The sequence below is a fragment of the Pollicipes pollicipes genome, unplaced genomic scaffold (genome assembly GCF_011947565.3).
Source record: "Pollicipes pollicipes isolate AB1234 unplaced genomic scaffold, Ppol_2.1 Scaffold_7262;HRSCAF=8765_pilon_pilon_pilon, whole genome shotgun sequence".
NCBI classification, from domain to species: domain Eukaryota; kingdom Metazoa; phylum Arthropoda; class Thecostraca; order Pollicipedomorpha; family Pollicipedidae; genus Pollicipes; species Pollicipes pollicipes.
In genome coordinates, this window is record NW_023597055.1 from 7,301,015 (window position 1) to 7,323,673 (window position 22,659).

Below are 22,659 nucleotides of genomic sequence, written 5' to 3' on the forward strand. Positions count from 1 at the left end.
TTTGGCAATGGCCGGAAGGATGGCCGTCACTGGCCGCTGGCTGGTCAGCGGAAACTGATATAACAGAGTGCGAAGCGTGTCCAGGTTGAACATGTGGTTTTATTTCGGAGCATTGGCGCGCAATGACAGCGTTATTACGATCGATCTCATGCTGCCGCTACCCGGTTTTGCGGCGCCCGTCTTGGACGCCTTGAGTTAATCCTCCCAAAACCAGAGTGGAGCCACGGCACCGCTTAAATTCTATGGAAGCTGATCGTGAACCAGCCTTGTTTTACGGGTATCACTGACGATTTTCGACCAAAGCAAGCGTCACAGGTGCAGGGGCAAAAGTCCAGACAATGGGATGGTTGCGGGTTGTCAGCTGAACAATGACATATGACCCCACCAACCCCTAAAATGTGCCAACGCACGAGTTTGTCCTCGGATTTGGCTCACTCACTTCTCTTAGCTGGGGGGGGGGGGGCTAGAACTGAGTTGGGAGACTGCCCAATTCCGACAACTGAAAAGAAAGCTTTACCGATGCGAAAGGAGTGCGCATGATTTAGCTGTATCGTACAATTCGCGGACAAACCACAGGACAAACCTCTGGCCCAAGGTGTCCTCTGAAGGTCACTAGCTGACGGTAATCGGGCACATTGAAAAGGCAGATATTACGGTGGGCGTCAATAGTGACGCAATAGATGGCAGAGCTTCTGACACTATTTCAATAGCTCAGCTGACTACCCGGTAGAAGCTGTAGCGGTAGAAACCTCTTTAGACCATTCTCACCGCTGACCCTGGCGGGTCTCACGTGAGGGGCGCGTGCCCGTAGGTGTGGACGGAGGTACCCGGCGCGTTCTGGCGGAGGATCCACGCATCAGCACCGAGGTAAGGTCGCAAGGCAATTGCCGGCGCCGATTAGGACAGGGAGATTCCTGCTGGTTGAAGGTGGTAAAGAAAGGGGTTTGTATTTATCTTCTCAGAAGCTACGCTTCCGAAGATAACGGTGCATGATGTGCCAGAGGGCCTTGATGATTACAGATAGGCTTTTGTAACTGCGTGCATTCATCCCACTACTATTGAGTGAGACTGTGCACTTGATTTAAACATTTGGGACTGTCAATTTTTTGTGGTGTCAAAGCTGAGAGTCCCAGCCTATGGCCCCTATGATGGGAATCATTTTTGTGTGATGGTGACTGGGGTTTGTCACATTTCAGTTGTGTTTATTTCTGTTTTTAGTTGGTGTTTCTTTATTTGAATATTTTGTACAAATCACTGTAATGCATTGCTGCTTGTTTTGCTTTTTAGTTGTGTCAAATGTTTTAAAGTGGTGACTTTTGATACCACCCTTTGTAAACCCAGCACAGTGCCCAGACCAATACAAATTTCAGCATGATTGCCGACCATTTTTGTGATTTTTCCAGGAGGCTTTGATGGTTTTAATACACATTAAGTTGTAGGCAGTTGCCAGTTCACCATCCAAGACCAAATGCTTGCTTTCTTAAGGGTAAATTCATTTGCCAGCTACAAACTACTAGAAATCTTCAGATAAAGATATTGTGCCTTAGCATCTCTGCCTATTTTAAGCATTGCATCAATACCATACAAGGGATGCTATCAGAGTAAATAGAGCCATGAGGAGTGGCAGCACCCTTATGTTGTGGATTTATTTGAGGTGTGGGTTACAGTGATCACAACCAGGTTCCCTGGCAGGTGGTGTAACTGATGGCAGCAGCCTGTTACCTTTGCCCATGGAAGTATAAATGTTAGCCTAATAGACAGCATTTGTTAGTACTCCTCAAATTTTATTTAGATTTAGATAGACTTTATTTGATTATTAGATATTTAATATAGATAGATATAGATATATTTGTTAGATTAGATTTGTAGATTTGTTACTCCTTAGACAGATAGATGAGGGCTGGGTCTCCTTCACCTAAGCACAAGGGAAACAAGTTAGGGAAGGCATAACAGCAAAGTGGTTAGCACCTCAGGCTCCCACCTGAGGGCCCGGCCTCATCCTTGTTGTTCTGTGACTCCTGAGCAGTTGAGCACTGATGTAGCCAATGCAGTCACTGGTGCTCCATAGAAGGGCTGTGATGATGTATGTTGTGCTCACTTATAAAAAATGGGAAAAGCCCTATATATAAGATCACATGCAGCAATGTGTCAGAAACACTTAGGTGCTATTTGCGTGACTGAAATTGCTAGGAAAGCAGTAGTACGAAGACCTAGCCTCATTCAGTGAAATTGATAAAGGATTGTAGATCATATATTTGTAGGGTCCAAGTCAGATTTCCTGTCATTGACTCATAGTAGGTAGCTGGCCTCACTGCAGTCAAGATTGACAGCTAGCTGATAATGGCATGCTAACCAACAGTTAGCTCCGCCAACTGCAGCTCAGCACGAAAGCCAAAAAGCTGTTGTTGGTTGAAAAGGGACACAGTCACAAAGGCAGTGCCTGCCCTTCCTGCCAGGGTGATAGGCAGGTGATGCCATAGAGCCTCAGCAGCTGAGTGTGTCTTAAAGCCTCAATGACACACACACACACACACTGTCACAAAGCCAGCTCAATACCTGGCAGCTACTGTTCCACACTGTGCTGGTGATACTACAGTGTAATGTGTGTAGTCACTCACTCACAGTTTGTCTGTCTTCAACAGCTGATGGCTGCAGAGTCCATGGGAGAAAAAGCTGAAGGAAATACCACACTATGGATAGGGCTTGGCCACAAGTCCTGATACTGAACACATAATATTGTTGCTGTGAACAGGGTTAACTTTTGAGTAGGATCTAAACATTCCCATGCATGATCTGGGAAATTAAAAGCATAGTACTAACATGGGAGCACACAAGTTTCCACAGCTCCTGACTGACTCTGGTTCCTCTTTCCACTTTCCATTTTCACACTTTTGGCCCAAATTCTTGGTGTGCCTTTGGTCAGAACATAACCACATGCCAGTACCTTGCATCCCATGATGACCAAGGTTTATCAAATCTACATCATGGTCTGCCTGTTCCAGACCAGCATCACATCCAGCCTGAGCCATCCAGCAGCCATGTCCCAGAAATCGACGATGCAGACCGAGCGCGCGCACACGATGCTCGAGCACACGGCCGCGCTGGACATCGACTCGGCGCCGAGCACCATCCGACAGACGGGCATCGTGTGCACCATCGGACCCGTCACGCGCTCGGTCGAGAAGCTGGTCCAGCTGATGGAGGCCGGCATGAACATCGCGCGCATGAACTTCTCGCACGGCACGCACGAGTACCACGCCGAGACGATGGGGAACGTGCGGCGCGCGTGCGAGGTTCTCAGCCAGAAGGCGGGCCGCCCGGTGCCGATCGGGATCGCGCTCGACACGAAGGGCCCGGAGATCAGGACCGGGCTGCTGGAGGGCGGCGCGTCGGCCGAGGTGGAACTGGTCGCTGGCAAGACCATCAAGCTGACCACTGACAAGGCGTTCGCCGAGAAGTGCAGCAAGGACGCCCTGTTCGTCGACTACGTCAACATCACGAAGGTGCTGAAGCCCGGCTGCAAGATCTACGTGGACGACGGCCTCATTTCGCTGCTGGCCAAGGAGATCGGCGCCGACTTCATCGTCTGCGAGATCGAGAACGGCGGCATGCTGGGCTCGAAGAAGGGCGTCAACCTGCCGGGCACGCCGGTCGACCTGCCGGCCGTGTCGGAGAAGGACCGCGGCGACCTGATGCTGGGCGTCGAGCAAGGCGTCGACATGGTGTTTGCCTCATTCATCCGCGACGCGGCCGGCGTGCACGAGATCCGCGCCGTGCTTGGCGAGAAGGGCCGCGACATCAAGATCATCTCCAAGATCGAGAACCACCAAGGCATCACCAACATGAACGAGATCATCGCGGCGTCCGACGGCGTGATGGTCGCGCGCGGCGACATGGGCATCGAGATCCCCGCCGAGAAGGTGTTCGTCGCGCAGAAGGCGCTCATCACGCGCTGCAACATCGCCGGCAAGCCGGTCATCTGCGCCACGCAGATGCTGGAGTCGATGGTGAAGAAGCCGCGCCCCACGCGCGCCGAGGTCTCTGACGTGGCCAACGCCGTGCTGGACGGCAGCGACTGCGTCATGCTCTCGGGCGAGACGGCCAAGGGCGACTTCCCGCTGCAGTGCGTCTCCATGATGGGCCGCATTTGCCGCGAGGCGGAGTCGGTCGTGTGGCACACCAGCTTCTACATGGACCAGTCGAGCCTGGTGGGTCAGGCCGACCACACGCACTCCGTGTCGCTGGCGGCCGTCGGCGCCTCGCTCAAGATGCAGGCCGCTGCCATCGTCGTGCTCACCACCACCGGCAAGTCGGCCCATCTCGTCTCGAAGTGAGTGAGAAGTGAGAAGTGGCGTCTTACCCCAGCTCGTCTCAAAGCACCGCGTCTTTCTTGCTCACCGCCGTCGACGTTGACTGAGGCCGACTCGTCTCATAAGGGATATAACTGGGCACCCAGGGTTCTCGAGACAAGTTTCAGGCTCTGGTCTAATCTAGTCCATGAAGTTGAATTCTACCTGCCCCTCCCCCCTCAGAGTTGCATTGATGTGCTTGCTACATAAATTCATGTCTGGAAAGCTCCAGGTGTCATATTTGGCCCAGCGGCTGGAGGCGCTGGGCCCACAGCGCTCAGGAAAAGACCAAGACATCGAGATTTGATTTATGCTGCAGGAAAATTCTGCGTAATGGTTGTCTGTTTCCATAAATAATTGGGCATTATATTGTGAACTATGTCCTGCTCCGACATGCCAATGGCATCGCTAATATTACTGGCAAACGTTACATACATGAGTGCGTTTTTGTGTTGAATCCCAATTGTGCCACTGTCCGTCAACGCTAATGCGGGTTTGAATCCCAGTTGCGCCACGGTCCGTGAACGCTAATGTGCCCAATGCAGTCCCTGGCCGCTCCTTGACAGCCGTAGTGACGTGCGTCGCGTTGGTTTTAAAGATATGATAATCGCCTCTCGCCTGAAAGTCTGAGGTCCGTCTAGTGACAGCCGCCCCATTTCGTGACTGCAGCTGCCTCTCCTGACAGCGGCCCCTCTTCTGACAGGTGTTCCCCGGACCGTCGGCCGCTCTCCCTGTTATCCGTCGCCTCTCCTGTCAGTTATGTGCTCCCCGAGGGCTGCCCCTCGTGGCCGATGTCGTTGCGCTCTCCCCGGGGGCGACTGTCGTCCCCTGACCGTGCCCTCAGACACCGCCCCTCCGTCAGGTACCGACCGCCGTCCCCCGGCCGTGCCCTCAGACACCGCCCCTCCGTCAGGTACCGGTCGCTGTCCCCCGGCCGTGCCCTCTGATACCACCCCTCCGTCAGGTACCGACCGCCGTCCCCCGGCCGTGCCCTCAGACACCGCCCCTCTGTTAGGTACCGGTTGCCGTCCTCTGGCCGTGCCCTCTGACACCGCCCCTCTGTTAGGTACCGGTTGCCGTCCTCCGGCCGTGCCCTCTGACACCGCCCCTCTGTTAGGTACCGGTTGCCGTCCCCCGGCCGTGCCCTCTGACACCGCCCCTCTGTTAGGTACCGGTTGCCGTCCTCCGGCCGTGCCCTCTGACACCGCCCCTCTGTTAGGTACCGGTTGCCGTCCTCCGGCTGTGCCCTCTGACACCGCCCCTCTGTTAGGTACCGGTTGCCGTCCTCCGGCCGTGCCCTCTGACACCGCCCCTCTGTTAGGTACCGGTTGCCGTCCTCCGGCTGTGCCCTCTGACGCCGCCCCTCCGTCAGGTACTGGCCGCTCCTTCGGCCGTGCCCTCTGACACCGCCCCTCTGTTAGGTACCGGTTGCCGTCCTCCGGCCGTGCCCTCTGACACCGCCCCTCTGTTAGGTACCGGTTGCCGTCCTCCGGCTGTGCCCTCTGACGCCGCCCCTCCGTCAGGTACTGGCCGCTCCTTCGGCCGTGCCCTCTGACACCGCCCCTCTGTTAGGTACCGGTTGCCGTCCTCCGGCTGTGCCCTCTGACGCCGCCCCTCCGTCAGGTACTGGCCGCTCCTTCGGCCGTGCCCTCTGACGCCGCCTCTCTACCAGGTACCGGCTGTGCCCTCTGACGTCGCCTCTCTGCCAGGCACCGGCCGTGCCCTCAGACACCGCCCCTCCGTCAGGTACCGGCCGTGCCCTCTGACGCCGCCTCTCCGTCAGATACAGGCCGTGCCCTCTGACGTCGCCTCTCTGCCAGGTACCGGCCGTGCCCTCAGACACCGCCCCTCCTTCAGGTACCGGCCGTGCCCTCTGACGCCGCCCCTCCTTCAGGTACCGGCCGTGCCCTCAGACACCGCCCCTCCGTCAGGTACCGGCCGTGCCCTCTGACGCCGCCCCTCCTTCAGGTACCGGCCGTGCCCTCAGACACCGCCCCTCCGTCAGGTACCGGCCGTGCCCTCTGACGCCGCCTCTCCGTCAGGTACCGGCCGTGCCCTCAGACACCGCCCCTCCGTCAGGTACCGGCCGTGCTCTCAGACACCGCCCCTCCGTCAGGTACCGGCCGTGCCCTCTGACGCCGCCTCTCCGTCAGGTACCGGCCGTGCCCTCAGACACCGCCCCTCCGTCAGGTACCGGCCGTGCCCTCAGACACCGCCCCTCCGTCAGGTACCGGCCGTGCCCTCTGACGCCGCCTCTCCGTCAGGTACCGGCCGTGCCTTCTGACGCCGCCTCTCCGTCAGGTACCGGCCGCCGTTCCCCGGCCGTGCACTCAGACGCCACCCTTCCATCAGGTGCCGGCCGCGCCCTCTGACGCTGCCTTTCCCGCCAGGTACCGGCCGGCATGCCCGATTGTGGCGGTAACGCGGTTCCCGCAGGTGGCGCGTCAGTGTCATCTGTATCGCGGCATCTTCCCTCTGGTGCACACGGCCGAGCGCGTAGACGACTGGCTCCAGGACGTGGAGCTGCGCGTGCAGTACGCCATCAACTTCGGCAAGGACCAGCACTTCATCAAGAAGGGCGACCCGGTGGTCATCATCACCGGCTGGCAGTCGGGCGCCGGCTTCACCAACACCATGCGCGTCATCTACGCCTAGGCGCGGGTGGTGACGGCCGGCGTCGGGCCAGGTCGGAGCCGGCCGGGCTGGCGTTGGCGCTGGTGTTAGCTGGGCCGAGACGGGCGGCTAGGCGGGTGTGCGTGTAAGGTTGGTGAAAGAGCGTGATTTTGTTCTGGTCGGCGGGGCGGAGTTGGTGGGCCGTCTCGGGCCGGCTCGGTGTTTTCCGCGTGCAGGTTCAGGTTGTGAACGTCGGGGCAGGTGTGTCACGTGGTTGTCAGCATAGGTTCAGTCAGTTTCCTCCTGCCCCGTGATTGGTCGGATGGGAAGTTTCCTCGGCCTAATCTGCGAAGGAAAGACACACTGCCTGCGTTGTTGTCCGGCACGCGGCGGGATCATGCTAATATGTCCTGCGGGCCGACTCTGGTTAGTGTAAGTTTTTCGAGTCAAACTCAGTGGTAATTAGTCATTCGAAGCTTTCTCCTCTGCGCTGCTGATGGCTCTGTGTAATTGAGCCGTGACAATGCCTGCCTTTACTGCGGCAATCTTGCTTTCCGTTGACATTGCTCAGGTTACTTCGCACACCGCGTTTCCGACTTTGGACCATTGTTGGAAGTGGGACGAGTGAGTCTCCTGGTTGATTTTGAATACTTTACACATGTATCCCACGTCATGGATAGCGTCCTCGTATAGGCTTATTTCACTACGAAAAATTGAGACCGATTTCATGCGCCTGAAGTTTTGATTGTTGCCTCGCATAATTGCTCAAGGCTGTCATTAAATGTGGGTATTATCTCGGAAATGTGTTACAAGTACGGTTCTGCGACGGCCACTGGATGTACTGCATGTTCGTAGAACTCCCGACGTTATGTCTGTAAATGATGTAACACTTCAATAAAGCTCTCGGCACCCGACGAAATGTTGTTTGTACATGCATGGAAAAAAGAAACAGCTGAACGCCATCTGCCCATTTTTACGTAAACGATAAGAGGGCGAGGAAGGCACCATGTTACATTTGTGTCTTTCAGTCAATGCCGCCTCAAGCCACCACTTCTTCGATTAAAATATCACTTGCGTTATCAAGACAAGCGTTTGCACATGCCCTTTTATTGTTAAAAGCCCGTTGCATTTTCGCAATGACTAAAACCTTACATACTAGCTAGGACAGCCATACCACACCATCAACAACACGACCTCACGCGACGACACAAAGCGACATATTACAGAAGTGGCAGGCCATGCGCCGCAACCGCGCCAACCCGCTGTCCCGCCGTAAGGACCAATCAGTCCGCCCGGTGAAATGACGTCAGCAGTTTTTCCGGAGGCTGATTCGTTGTCAAGAATGATCGCAGGTGTCCCGTGGAGAGAGGGTAATGGGCCGTCTTTGGCTGTCACGCGCAGGCATACAGCTTCCGACGTTTTCGGCGGACCAACCACGGAATATGGCAGAGCGTCTGGTCCCTGTAACAATGATGGCCGCCTGATGTCACGAAATACGCGACCCGTCAGCGGCAACTACCGGATGCTGGCCGGGCCGCATTATTCATCAACGAGCGGTAATCTGAGTTCCACGCAGAAAACGCCGCGTGTACAATGCATGAGGCATGTGGGCGGTTGGCAACAGAGCTGAAGCATTAGTTATAAACATTGGCGCCAGATGTCATGGGTGGTGTGCGTGGTATCCGTGATTCTGCTCGCACTCACCTTCCGAAGTTCTCTGATTCCTCGATGGTGTCCGGCAATTTCTGTCCGAAATTTTCGGGAAGGTAGAGAGCAACAGCTGCCCCGATCAAGCACAACACGCCGAAAATTGACATGGGTAGGACCTGGCTTTTTGAACCTTGTGCCTGAAACAGCAGTCACGGTGCTGTGGCGATGGTCCCGGTGCGGCGAAATTGGGAAGGTAAACAAGCATCGCATGAAAGGCAGGCTGTCGAGCGATGCATGAAATCAATGATGCTGGACAGGGAAACTTCCTGTCAACATAAAGACGTCGGCTTCATATTTGGCATGCTTTTGACTCTTGGACGATATCACCGATGAAGGGCAGGTCATTCAGGTCACGGTCCAGGACTGCTAAGTGGGGTGTTCCACATTTATATGGAGTTTTCAACTGAAATAGCCATATTCAAGACCTTTCGGTGCTGTTCGCTGTCTTTTTTTCTTAAGACTAAAGCCCTTCTGGCCTCTGAGCTACACGCCCGCGAAAATGGGGAAAGGTATTTCGGGAGATTATTTCGAAGGCATTCATGACGTCATGATAGCGTCATTGAAATCCGGCCATTCCACAAGGCATACGGCGATCGAGGCCAAAACATATCGTCGTCGAGGCGTTCATATCAGGCGTTCGTGAGCGTGCTTTCCGGTTATAGTTTTTCCGTGAGAGTGATTTGCTCCAATTTCTTCAAATGTAAAGCATCCCATTTAAGTCGGCCCAAGGAATCAGCTGGAATCCAGCTTGACGTGAGTATTGGATCAACATTCAGCAACAAAAGTCGGTCCGTGACGCAGCTCGAAGGCATCCTCGTCTCCGCAGACGTGACACAGCTATTGCATGGCTCCTGAACCGCAGAGAAAACGGCGGTGCTGGGCTTTAAAACGGATCGAGACCATTGACTAACTGTGTTTGGGGATGGCGTGAATGTCATGATTCTGGTATCTTTTACCGCCTCCTAGCGGTGGCATTTATGTACGGGGGTTTGAACCCGCACGAAGTTTTGTCTGGCATTACTAATTCAGAGGACATTGTGTTAATATCTGACTACCAAAATGCGTCCCACTTTTGTAACAGTTGTACACTTTAAGGTTTCCGTAATTGTCGGCGGCGCAAAAGTTAATGTCAGCCTGCCAATATGTTCGAACGTAGTTTCCGGAGTATGCACCGCCACGCCATACAATTTCTCCCAAAAACTGCCACTGCTTGAATGCGTATGGAAATTATGAGTGAGGATCGATCCGAGTAGAAATGCTGATTCAAATCGGTCGAGAGGCAAGAGCTGGATCCACTCTGACGTCAAAAACCAAGGATTTGAAATCAAATTCGTGTGACCAAGGCTTGGGATGACCTTGGTTTCATTTTCAGTTCGAATCAAAACAAGGGTGGGTTGCAGCGTGTGCACGTTGGCATAGCTACAAGTAAGGGGTTGTTAGAAATGCTATTTCATCATGTCACTATCATTGAAAGACTTTGAAACGGAACAGCACGCTGTAACAGACACAGCATTTAGCTATGTCATGAAGGAATATATGTTATGAACCTGAAAAATATGACATGAAAAATGCGTTACAACAAATCGAACCTGTAACAGACAATTAAAATATACTATCAAAAATGCAACTCATTTATGGAAAAAGCGAACTATGATATGAGAAAACAAAGCATATTATTAATAACGAAATGCCTGATGAAAACAGAAAAAATATGAATAATGCTATAGTAAGTAATAAGATGTAATAACCACGCAATGAGAGAGTGGCTATTTTCGTCATTTACCGCATGATGACGTTGGTGCCCGTCCGGCCGTACATGCGTAACGTACCAGACTGGCAATGACCGACGCCAGGATGGAGCCGATTCGGCCGGCAGCCGACGAGATGCCGATGCCGCTGTTGTGAAGATCCGTCGGGAACAGCTCCGCGCCGTACACGAACACGATGGCGAACGTCGCCGACGCGCCGAATTTGCCGACCATCGCCAGGGCCACCGTGAGCGTCTGCATGCCTGAAGTGGGTAGTAGGAGAACTCGGCGGTTTGAGGGCACGGGTTATTGCGTTACCTTCTTGCGCGTCTCAACAGGCAGAAGATGCGGGCGGCTTAGGTGCATTCAATATTCCGCGCCACGTGCTTATTGTCCCAGAACGGGAACCCAAAGGTGTTCTATAATTCAGAACCCTTTTGAACGGGATGGCATCTTTTTGTATGCTGGTCTCACATGCAATCGGGCGTTTGGAAAAGGCCGATTTTTGAAGGCTCTTTGCTGTGTGACAGAACAGGTCCAATTCCTGTGAGCAGGTTCCATTACGCGTGGGTCGTTGGAATACTGCCACAGCACCTTTAGTCAGACTTATTTCAGTGAAGATCTTATATTTTACCCGCCCACATAAGGACAATGTCACCGGCAAACGAGTATATCCTTGCGGGAATTGGGGACCCGCACATCAAAGTCATGCGCGCGTCCTTGCCGCACGCTCTCTCTGGTCGCTGCCCTGCTGCCGCTCTCGCCCACCTTCGAGGCCGGACACCACTCCACTCCCGATGCTGCCGAGGCCGCCGAGCACGAATGACAGGCTGAGTATCAGCTTGCGCCCCCACGGGTCCAGTAGCAGGATGCAGCGGAAGGCGGCCGGCACCTCGATGATCTGCACTAGGATGAAGTTGACGTAGACGCTGCTGCCCAGTCGTGTGGCGTTCAGGCCCAGCCCGTAATAGACCACCGCGCACACGAACCTGGTGAATATGGTGCGTCAGGATCAGCAGCAGCGAGGCAAGCTGCGCGAACATGCCACAGGTGATGCGGCACGACTAGTCACAAGTGTAGTCACAACCCGATCTGTAGGAAGCAAGACAGCACGGGGCCTGCCGCTGAGACATGCGCAGTGTCCTAGAATTGCCGACTTTGGGTGTAAAGCAACACCCTATGAGGAGGAATTTTTCACTCCTTTCCCCCATATTTTATGTGAATTTTTCACTCCTGGGACACCTATGGCTGTGTACTGCCTCGCCTACATCCGAATCATGTCTATGTGTGCACAGAGCAAGAGCGCCAGGTACCTCCAAGCCCAAGTACCCCAGCGACCCCAGCCGCTTGCACGCATTAAGTTTGGTTTGTTTACAAAATGTATCACGATCTGCAGCTGTGCGCCAAATGCAAGGTTTTCACGCATCCCCTATTGTTTTGGTCTCACCGCCACACCACGGAAGCAGAGCCTGGTGCAAACACCAGTAAGGCCTGGTAGATAATTTTACTCCACGTACTTCTTTTTTCCCGAAGAAAACTTGACCACTAAATGCATAACTCCCAAAATGCATGAGTGAAAAGTTCAGGAAATGTCTTTTAAATTATGCTTACATGATGAATATCACCATTTGAGCACTTCTGTTAACAGATTTTCAGTCAAATCAGCTGAATACAAAATTTTGCAAGAAAAGTACCAGTCTTTATATGTATTTAGCTACTTTTGTTTTTCTTGATATCATACCAGTGTGATACCACTTTATTCTTCCTTCCTTTTCGATTGCCTTTAGAGGTACCATCTGCTGTTTAAAATGCTGACTAATTCCTCTGCAAGATGCTCCAACTGCAAGCTTGTACGTATTTCATACATAAATTGGATAAATTCGCCAGTCGCCCAAACATGTTTGATATGCACCCAAGCGTGAACAATTCACAGGGATGAAGGAGCCAATTTGAAGCACGGAACTTATTTTTACCGCCATTTGTGCCCCCTTAAACCTTTGGTTAACTTTTTTTTTGGTTCATGGCGGTGCTCAATAAGGATAAATCCAAGCTTTTCGAGTGTCTGGCTTACCAGGCCCAAGGCCGTAGCACAGAACCAGGCTACCTGGCAAGGCTGAAAATAGCCTTGCCTGTGCCTCTGTATGACACCATTAGAATATGCTGTCATATGGAGCCTTGGGACGGACCTGAAGCAGCTAATACAGAAGTGTTTGATGGCGAAATTCTGTGTTGTGAAGATGTCTGTCATGCGCGACTCTCACTTGTTTCGCACTTTAATCTCGAAAGTTGGTGGGCATGATTGATAATTATATTTAGGGGGTGACTCGGATGACCCTGTCTGCCAGCAGACCATGCAAAAGGTACTGATTTTTGCTTTTGGGGGAGCAGGAAGAAGCCGGTAAGTCTCCTGTGGACTAAGTAATTGCTTACCTTACCTGCTGTCAACATATGATTGTTAGCCAGAGTTAAATATTGCTATGTAACACATAGTGAGACCACCCCATTTAAAAGATGAAGCCAACATCTCAAACTTTGTCATCAAATATGGGTAAACAAGCCCAAATGGATGCATTTGCTGCAGCTGAATGGGCAAGCAGCAATACTGGCATGGTCATCTAAAAGTGATGTTATTTTTGGAGAAGAGAGATTGTTTTGTGGAGCATACCCATCATTGCCCTTGACATAGGCTAACCATGACAATCAGAATAAGTTGTTCAAAGTGATTTAAAGTGTTTTGATTTGTGTGTTGTCAACTTTGTCTGATGTCAACAAGCATGCACAAATGAACTGAATAAAAATGCAAGTTGAAACCGGCCAAAAACTAGCTTTAAATATCATGTTTTTATCACAAGTGCTGCTGTCAACAGGCAGGTGAGTTGAGATGATGTGCATCATACGGACTACTGTAAGTTAGGTTGAGTTGGTCAAGTGCATAACAAGTGACAATAGGAATTGTGCAAGAATCAGTAACTCACAACTGCTGCTGTGTTAAAAACAGGTTATACAGGATGAGATGATGTAAGGCCTCTTTAGGTTAGGCATATGCTACTTTCACGAAAATAAGCCTTGGTACTTTGTAGGAAGCAGTGAAAAAATGTTTGTTTTCCCTGACCCCACCTTAACAGAAACCAGAAGTATGTCTATTGTGTTTGACTTGGTGATGGGCTGATGTGTAGGAGTCCAATGTTTTTTTGTTTGAGTGTTTTATGCTTGTTGAAATTTCTGTTGTTATATTGTTATTAAATTCCTTTGCTTTGTTTTGTTTTAAAAGTGCTGTAGAAGGGAATTGAACAGTGCAGCATCACATTATTGGTGTTAGTAATTTGTTATGCTCACAGTACCGCCATGAAATTACCGTGCTTCAACACGCGCCCGGTTGGCCGGCTAGATACCCTTCGCTCGGGTGTGAGGGGGTCAATTTGAACCCCCTCTGAGATCTCGGGAATTAAGAAAGCTAGAGACACCAAACTTACAGGGTGTCTAAACCTAGATGTGAACTCACTTAGGTTGAGGTTTCAGCTTTCTGGGTCATGACCTTCTCTGTGTCATGTTCTGCTGTTCTTCTCGTGTCATGCGAGAGCACGACCTGCTGCTGTTTGGGGCGGAGTGGCTGGAGGTGCTGTCAGACCGCTAAAGGTGCATTACTTAAAATTATTTACTTCGCCAGTCTTATTTTTAACTCCTTCGCGTACTGAACATAGTTGCACAATTTAACGGAAACTTTACAGCCTCGTTTGCTTTGTCAGACTGTGAAAAGCTACGAAGACGCTTGTTTAGTATCGTCCCTTTTATCTCTCTTTGTGTTTAGTATCGTCTCCAACGGCTGCTTCGCCATGTGCCGACCTGTGTTTCGCGCCGACAGGCATTGCCCGGTCAGCCCACTCACGTCACATATGACGTCACTGGTCTCCGGCTGTTTCAGGGACCAGACCATCTGTTTTGTGCCCTGTTTGATTAGCCGGCGTAAGGCACAAGGCTCCGCGTCGGCTCAGTGAGCGGCCATCTCGGCCGCCTCACCGCTCCCGAGCCCCGGCGACACCACGGGAGCGTGCATTCCCGGCCGCCTCCCCGCGCCGGGGCCCCGGCGACACCATGGGAGGGGCTAACCCGGCCGCCTCCCCGCGCCTCGACCCAGGCGGCATCATGTGATGAGGCGGTGCCCGGCGCTCTTTGAGTCAGCCGGGCGACTCGCCGCGACGAGTCACCGGGGCGGAGGACCGGTTTTAGTTGGAAGGGGGGACGTCCCTTCAACCCGCGGTTGAGCCTTTCCCCTCATATTGAAGTTGAGCTCGCCTGTACAACGAGCCCGCGCAAAATTTGAGACACTTAATCAACAAAGGACATTAAAAACGGATACCACGCGCAGGGACTATCGCGCCATTTCTCCCTTACATCCCTGACACGTTAAATCCTCATCAAATACCGAAATCACGTGGACCAACTTTGGTGAGAACCCAGCGCTATGGGCACGCTAGGATAAACAGCATGTGGCTGCGCTTGCCCACTTCCCCCTCCATGGTTTTCCACATGACATCCGCACCGTGGCGGCACACTTGCCCTCGGGTGCATGACTGTACCGCATGTCCGCCGGCGTACTGCGTGGAAAAACTCCAGAAGCAGGCGCTCAAGATGTGGCTCCAGTCGTTCCCTCCAACAAGGGTCTTCCAGCACACTTCCATGACATTTTACCGGCCACCAATTCCGAATTCAGGGCTACTAGCCGCCAGTTCCGAATTCGGGGCTACCGGCCACTTCCGAATTCGGAGCTACCGGCCACCAGTTCCGAATTCAGGGCTACCGGCCACTTCCGAATTCAGGGTTACCGGCCACCAGTTCCGAATTCGGGGCTACCGGCCATCAGTTCCGAATTCGGAGCCACCGGCCACCAGTTCCGAATTCGGGGTTACCGGCCACCAGCCCTCCATTCACTGCACCCGTCCCATATCACGCATAGAAAGGTCGCAGCATCTACTCATAGCAACATTTGATAGACAAATATAGCTGAATTTCGACACATGCGGGTACGCTGCGAGGTAGTGGTTAATGCACGCCTGGGAGCTGTCCGAAGTGTGCGGACCTGACAATTTTAGGAGACAGTTATGACGCTCATCCACAGCGGCGTGCCTAGCTCAGTGCTGTTCTGTCCTGCTACTGTGTGCGCCCCCGTTCAGTAGTAACAGGGTATGTTGCCGTAGTTTCATTCAGCATGACTGCTTATGCAGGTTGGCCCCGAAATTTGATTAAGTGCGAGGTTTGATCGATTTGATTTGATGCGTGTGTGACGAAATGCGGCACATGCTTAAAAGGAAATAAGAGTTCTGATCAGAGCTATTTGGTGACACATTTACCTAAGGCATGGTGATTTAAATGCTTGGCAACATGATTGACAGATGAATAAACAATATACCCGACTTCTTCAGGTGCTCCTGCGTATTTCCGTCGGATCAGTTGCAACGTTGATTGCGAGGAACATTGCTCATTGTACCGCATGTTTATCGGAGATCATCAGCTGCCCCATATTATGTTGTGTCTGTGAATGAATGAATGTGGAATATTTCATAAATACAAGATGAACGTCGATGGAGTGGTATTTGATTTTTTGTCGTCACGTTCATCTGAGAGACCTGCAGAAACAGGGTGTAGGTCTGTCATAATCTTCGGGTGACGTCAAGGTCTGCAAATATCTGCACTGGACGATATGACGCTGAAGCGGACCCCAGATGGTATGACGTCATGCGGCCGGCCGACGCCGCCGCACTACGGCGTGTAATGCGACGGTCAAACACCTGAGGCTCATAAGAGGCAAAGAATGCTCCTAACCTGTGCAGACTGTCAACGTAACGATGCCACATTTGTATAAAATAAATGTGAAACTCTGCCATTGAGCCTCTGATACCCGAGAACTACCGGTGGTAGACTACGAAACCTAATATATTCTGAATCAGCGTGGTGAGAGGAAGGTTTATGTAACACTTCGGACGGTCGGTTCCCCGACATTTGAGACTTATCGGAGCAGCGACAAGCGTCCAGCGCGCCGCGTTCTGCCGCGCGCTAAGTCAGCCAAGTCCAATTGCCTTCCAGTAGAAATGGTCGACAGTCTCTTGGTCCAAGGTATTCCTGACTTGAAAGAACGGTGCAAAGGCGAACCTGACCAAGCGAACGGGTCATCATAGCGCCGAAACACTTCACTGCTGACGATATAAACTCGAAGCTTCTGAGATGCTGCAGAGAGGAGAGAGACAAGGACTTGGAAGTGGTGGACACTGCCACAAACCCAGAGGAGGCTGCGAATCACATATGGGGGCTTTTCGGCAGGCTGGAGCCACCAGAACTTCTATCACACGATTGCGTTCAAGTAAGTGGTACCCGCCATAGTCCCACAAAATCTTCATCCCAAACTCCGCAATGGCGGCCATGATGACAGGCAAGATCAAGGGACCAAAGGTCTTCATAACAAGAATCCCGCTCATCCCAGCTGGCATGCCCTTTGAGTTCAAGCTGATCCAACTTCAAATCTAACGGAGCCACACCTTGACTATGACCGAGAGTCAAGTTAGGACCGTGGAGGCTCAGGGTCCCATCGTGACTGCGCCAATGTCCTCCAGCAGGCGGCGTTACGTGGGTAGCCCCAGAACCGTTACTCTCGTCGGCTCGTTACTCCATAGTGAGCCGCCAAACTGTTCATCATGGAGGGTATGGCAAAGAATGTGGTGCACAGGAAAGGCAAAACGCTGCGACCGTAATATTCATTGGTACAAAAATTCAGTTGCAGCAGGATCACAACGCGGAATCCAGCCTGCAGTTGCTCAAACGTCATATTTCAGGGTACATGTCCTCGGTCACTTAGCGCTTCACCCGTCCGCTGCCAACAGTGTTCGACCCACGCAGAGGACCGCAATGCTGCACCTCAAACGGGGCACGTGACACCACTGACGACCGGCTGATCAAGCAACGATTCAGTAGGACAGAGCGACCTGTTTTGTGCAAGAGGCTCATAGCGAACGATTTGAGACTGTTGTGTAAGTTCTGCAAATAGTATACCACAATTTACCCATTACTTATTTGACGTAGAACGTCTGGTGGTGTGATATTTTTTATCTGGCATTAACCGTTTTGTTTCAGGAAATGATTTTCGACGGCAGCCTCGTTGGATCGAGCCCGCTGCGAAAAAAATACCAACACCCACGAGACAAGCAGGATCAATGTTGGATCATGAAATCGAATACAGCTATTTTAGACAGTTCCTTTGTTTAGTTACCTTTAGACAGTTACCTTTGGACCTAACCACGGGGCGCAATGACCGGGTGTTAAACGCCTTCTGCTCCCGCGTGCGGACCCGGGCTCGAATCTCGGTTGCGCCATAGTCCTTGAGCATTACTTTGGCATCTACAGTCGCTGGCGCTCTATACAAGGGTGCGTGAAGCGATGCACGTTGCTTTCTATTTTAGAATCTGCAGTGCCTCCTGGGCATCACTAGGCACGCCAGCTAACAGTCAATAATTTAGACCACCACATCCTAACATGCAATGCAGGGTACTGCTCAGCGGAAGGCTGCTCGAAACACCGACAGCCAGGGTACTCGGCGAACAGCTACTCGAAACACCGACAGCCAGGGTAGTCGACGGGGGCTGCTCGAAACACCGACAGGCAGGGTACTCGGCGGAAGGCTACTCGAAACACCGACAGCCAGGGTACTCGGCGGAAGGCTGCTCAAAACACCGACAGGCAGGATACTCGGCGGAAGGCTGCTCGAAGCACCGACAGCTCAGCCGAGAGGTTTAGATGACCTATACCGGGTATGAGGTAAGGATTACGCTTACCGCGAACAATTACTGCAGCCATTCAGCTACCCCCAACCGAACGCCCGACACGCGGCACCATGTTCATGCTGCATAAAACACAGACAGCGGAGAGGTCTCGATAATCTGATCTCGGTAACCTGGATACAAGATATAACAGTAACTTACAACTGAATATCGCTGCCCAAAGGAGCCGCCGGAAGGCGTTTGCTAAGCATAAACACTTTGTCGTAATAACCCGTACAAATCACGTCCAAAGATGGCGCTTGTCTGCTTAGCCTCGGATAAAGATCACGCATGCGCAACGATTAGAATATCTTAAGACCCGTGTTGTCTTTGTTGTTAAATTTGTGCTTAATGTTATTTGTTTTAGCATGTTCCCTCACAGCGTGTCCGTACCATATGTTTCCTTGCTGGTGTGTACGTTCCCCGAAAATATGCGCCCCCTATGAATTAATTAGAGATCCCGGTCAGCACCCGGCTTGAAAACCATGCTTTGTTTTTGCGTAAACCATCCGTGGCCAATGTTACAAGACACCTTTTATATGACTGGATACGTTCTGCACGCTCTTCTGAGTCAATTATCTTTCAACCCAAAAAGTATAAGCCGTGATCAATTCTGCCCCCTGCTGAACACGCGGGGGCCTCCAGAGCAAAACAAACTAGTATGGACTATGAACTAGAACTCCCCTCCCACGCCCCCCTGATGGCACGAGAGTTGCTCGAGCGCACGCCGACGTTCACCTGTTAGCGCAGTCCGTGACTTTTAATCGAACACCTGGTGATAGTGAACACCTGTGGGACGCACGTTTGCGTAGAGTTAGCGCACTGCCCGAGTAGACCAAGGCAGGTAGACATGTGGCAGAGGAGAAAAGGGCTGAAAGTGACAGTTTTGAAGTAGACATATTGGCAACAACAAAATACAGCACGGGTATCAAGATATAGGAATGGCAGTCCACCCGTAAACTTCGTCCAGCGATCTTAACGGCGAGTGTCTATGTACGGTACGTTTGACATCGTTGTCTAGTCATTGCTTTGAACCCTGGCGATCTGTACCAAGCTACTCGCTAGCCTTGTACAGGTAGCTTACATCATGGCTCATGGTGTATCTAACATCCTGCGTCATCGTAGCCTTTCGGCTAAGCCGTGTATGTTGCGGGCTGCGATCGACACCTTGGTACGGTACTTTGTAAGGAATATTTGGATAATGGAGCCTCAATGGCTGCAGTGATGCTCGTAGTAAGTGTGCTTGTATACTGGCTAATATTTTACCTGGTATGGTCATCACAGCTTGTCGGATTAGTTGTTTGTGGTTAGAGTAGCCCTCAGTGTGTCGGCCTGTCTTGGGTGTTAGGATGGCTGAGCTTCATTATTGATCATCATGCTATCTTGCTATTTCAAGAGTGTGAACAGATTTGGGGCGTTTTCTGTCTTTCATGCGCCTTATATTTTTAGCATTAACCTCTGCTTGACCTTGGTCACCTGTGGCCGTGCTTAGATTATTGTTTCATATCGTATTTAACTAGCGCCTCCTAGAATAATAAAGAATAATCATATCCAGCAAAAGATATTATAGCATGCCCCTGTTGGCCACCACCCCCTTTCTCACCCCCCTCCCCCCGATACGAGGTCACTGGTGTATAAACTGTACATTTGAAACCTCAGGCAGGATGGGACTCCCCCATTCAATTAGGGTGGAGACTAGCCACTCCAACTCAGGCTTCATTCCCTCCGCGCTCTGAGAAGAAAGCGCGCGAAACCAACTCTGAGAAGGAAGCGCCCGAAATCCGCGGCAAATTCGTTTTTTGCTATTTCGGGGATGGGTTATGTCATTTTTACTAATCAGCCCTTCCAGCTTATTTCACCAAACTACACCCTTGACCCCAAAACATCTTTTATCGCTGTAGGCGCCCTAGACGCCGGACGCTTGGGGTTTTGTGATTTGAAATCAATCACGGGGCGTTTAGACTGGTGAACCTTTGTGGACTGATTGGAGCCAGCTTCTTTGCTCTTTCTGTGATTCTGATCTTTGATGTGCAACCAAGAGGTCGGTATTAACTACATCACATAACGTCGGGACGGGGGTTTCCGTTACAAATTTCTAAGGGGCCCCTTCAGACTGAAAGATATTGAAGCATGCAAACACCAGGTATGATAGGAAAAGCTTTCTCGAAGGTTTTGATGTACTTTGAAGTGTAAAAACTACTGTTATTAGCACTTAAAATGTATGTTCATCAATACTTAACTCATCGTTTGATAGCTTCATAGAGCCTCTTAATGACGTCAGAGTCGCCTACGTCAGAGTTGCTGCTGCAGTGGATGATGTAACTAATTTTTGGTACCTCTCCGCGCCAAAAAGTGGCTTGATGCTTTGACTTCAACGTGCGAGCGTCAAGTGCATGTGTTTCGAAAACTTCTGGTCTCTGAAGTGGTCTCTGGTCTCGTGGTCTCTTGCATCTTTTCTTCGTTATGGCATCTTTCTTACTTACAATTGTATCTTCGGCGGTGCCACCTTAAGTTATTCGATTTTAAGCCCCATGCCCGCCATATCAAGTAGCTGCCAAAATGTCTGTGCTATTTATGGCGAAACGCGGTTCATGATCGAGACATACAAACAGCAGTGCAGTCTGACTGTTATCCAATTGCTTTCTGTCGTTGCGAAACTTATGCTGACTCACTGCAAAGACGAGTGATTTAATGACCATGATTGTCTTGACAATGAGCACAACATTGACAGTGAGGTAGGATGTTCGCAGAGCATATCGATGATGTCTGGAAAGGTGCTGCAGCTGCGATAACATAAGTAACCTAAAGTGCGGCGTTTTAACTTTTCTGTCCCGGGAACGGATGGAGCTATCTGGGTAAGTCGAAGCCATTTTGTCATCGATCACGAGGGAAAGGCCATGCAAAGAAGGATAAGGCCATGGGTAAGGCCATGCAAAGAAGGGTAAGGCCATGGGTAAGGCCATGCAAAGACAAATATAACTTATCCAAGGAGAAAAGAATTGCCGCTGTTCTGGTGACTATCGTCCATGAAAAACGGCATGATATGGACACCAAAGTGACGGCCAGTATCGGACCTGAAATACGCCAGCGGCGGGCCTGGGGCTCCTCGGCTGGTGGTCAGGAACTCCCCAGCTGGAGGTCCGGGGCTCCTCGGCTGGTAGTCAGGAACTCCCTAGCTGGAGGCCCGGGGCTCCTCGGCTGGTGGTCAGGAACTCCCTAGCTGGAGGCCCGGGGCTCCTCGGCTGGTAGTCAGGAACTCCCTAGCTGGAGGCCCGGGGCTCCTCGGCTGGTGGTCAGGAACTCCCTAGCTGGAGGCCTGGAGCTCCTCGGCTGGTTATCAGGAACTCCCTAGCTGGAGGCCCGGGGCTCCTCGGCTGGTAGTCAGGAACTCCCTAGCTGGAGGCCCGGGGCTCCTCGGCTGGTAGTCAGGAACTCCCTAGCTGAAGGCCCGGGGCTCCTCGGCTGGTAGTCAGGAACTCCCTAGCTGGAGGCCTGGAACTCCCTGGCTGAAGACCCAGGTCTCGCCGTCTACAGACCTGGGCTCGCCGGTTAGAGACGCAGAATTCCAGCCCTGAGACCCGAGAGGAGCCGGCTGAAGACGCTGGGCTCGCCGACTGAAGACGACGGTCTCGCTGGTTGGCGGCTTGAACGTGATGGGCGGCAGAGCGTCCGCACGCAGGTGCAATATCTTTGTCAGCTTGGGGTCGGGCTTTGCTCTACGCTGCTTTGAACGCGATCATGCAAAGTCGTGTGAGCCGGCTGGGCTTGTCATTTCCGCTGCAATTTCAACAAGGCTTAGTGCAGAGCCGGCATAGCTGCGGCATATCATGGGCAGTTTTGCTCTCTTTACCGAATAAGATGAAAACACTTAATTCTTTCAGACCACGTCTGTCTCAGACAGGGCAAGACTGGCCAGTTTGTGTGGACATGCTGTTAGCCGCGCAGGTCTTTGGACATGTCAGACGCGTCCTAAAACTTCCGATTAAGAAAAGAAAGTGAAATAACGGTGGTACGTCAAAATGAACGGCGATTCCAAAGTTTCGTGTTTTTGGTAGGATAGAATTGCGATGTGAGCAGCTGACTTTTTATGACATCGCTGATGACGATGACAGCAGTTTTTTAAAAAATTTCCTGTGGCTTTTTGCCAATATTCCACGCATCCTGAGCAAGACAAAACGTTAGATATGTAGTAAACACAGTACAAAGTTCGTCAATACACTTGCCTAAGATGTGCGGAAATAAATCGGGACCCAGCTGCTGATGCTAATGGCTCAACTGTGTCTACGAAAACCGTGAGCTTGACGTACTGTGATGCCACCTGTGGACGGCCGGGCAAGTTAGTTCGTTGCTTGGCAACGGACATTTTTGAGGAATGTGGCGGGATTGCGTGGAAGGGCGCCCGGGGACAATACAGGATGGCTTGAGCAGCACGAA

The 22,659-nt window shown here is 51.8% G+C and overlaps 3 protein-coding genes across 3 annotated transcripts in view; 2 read left to right on the top strand and 1 right to left on the bottom strand.

The window, feature by feature from the left end:
* Positions 1-735: 735 nt before the first annotated feature.
* Positions 736-7,876, top strand: LOC119113674 (pyruvate kinase). Its single transcript, XM_037237958.1, has 3 exons — positions 736-867; positions 3,003-4,330; positions 6,740-7,876. Exons 2-3 carry the CDS (start codon positions 3,039-3,041, stop codon positions 7,002-7,004), a joined length of 1,557 nt encoding a protein of 518 aa, XP_037093853.1. The 5' UTR covers positions 736-867; positions 3,003-3,038; the 3' UTR covers positions 7,005-7,876.
* Positions 7,877-8,160: 284 nt separating this feature from the next.
* Positions 8,161-22,659, bottom strand: part of LOC119113678 (solute carrier family 22 member 5-like) — a 37,261-nt gene continuing 22,762 nt past the window's right edge. Inside the window, exons 3-6 of the mRNA XM_037237962.1 lie at positions 11,189-11,409; positions 10,502-10,683; positions 8,667-8,809; positions 8,161-8,423 (exon numbers count right to left, since the gene is read on the bottom strand). Coding sequence (XP_037093857.1) covers positions 8,354-8,423; positions 8,667-8,809; positions 10,502-10,681 — 393 coding nt within the window. The 5' untranslated portion in view covers positions 10,682-10,683; positions 11,189-11,409 and the 3' untranslated portion in view covers positions 8,161-8,353. The remainder of the gene's footprint in view (positions 8,424-8,666; positions 8,810-10,501; positions 10,684-11,188; positions 11,410-22,659) is intronic.
* LOC119113675 (organic cation transporter protein) overlaps positions 19,100-22,659 on the top strand; it is a 33,933-nt gene continuing 30,373 nt past the window's right edge. The window contains exon 1 of the mRNA XM_037237960.1: positions 19,100-19,223. The gene's annotated coding sequence lies outside the window, so the exon portion shown is untranslated. The remainder of the gene's footprint in view (positions 19,224-22,659) is intronic.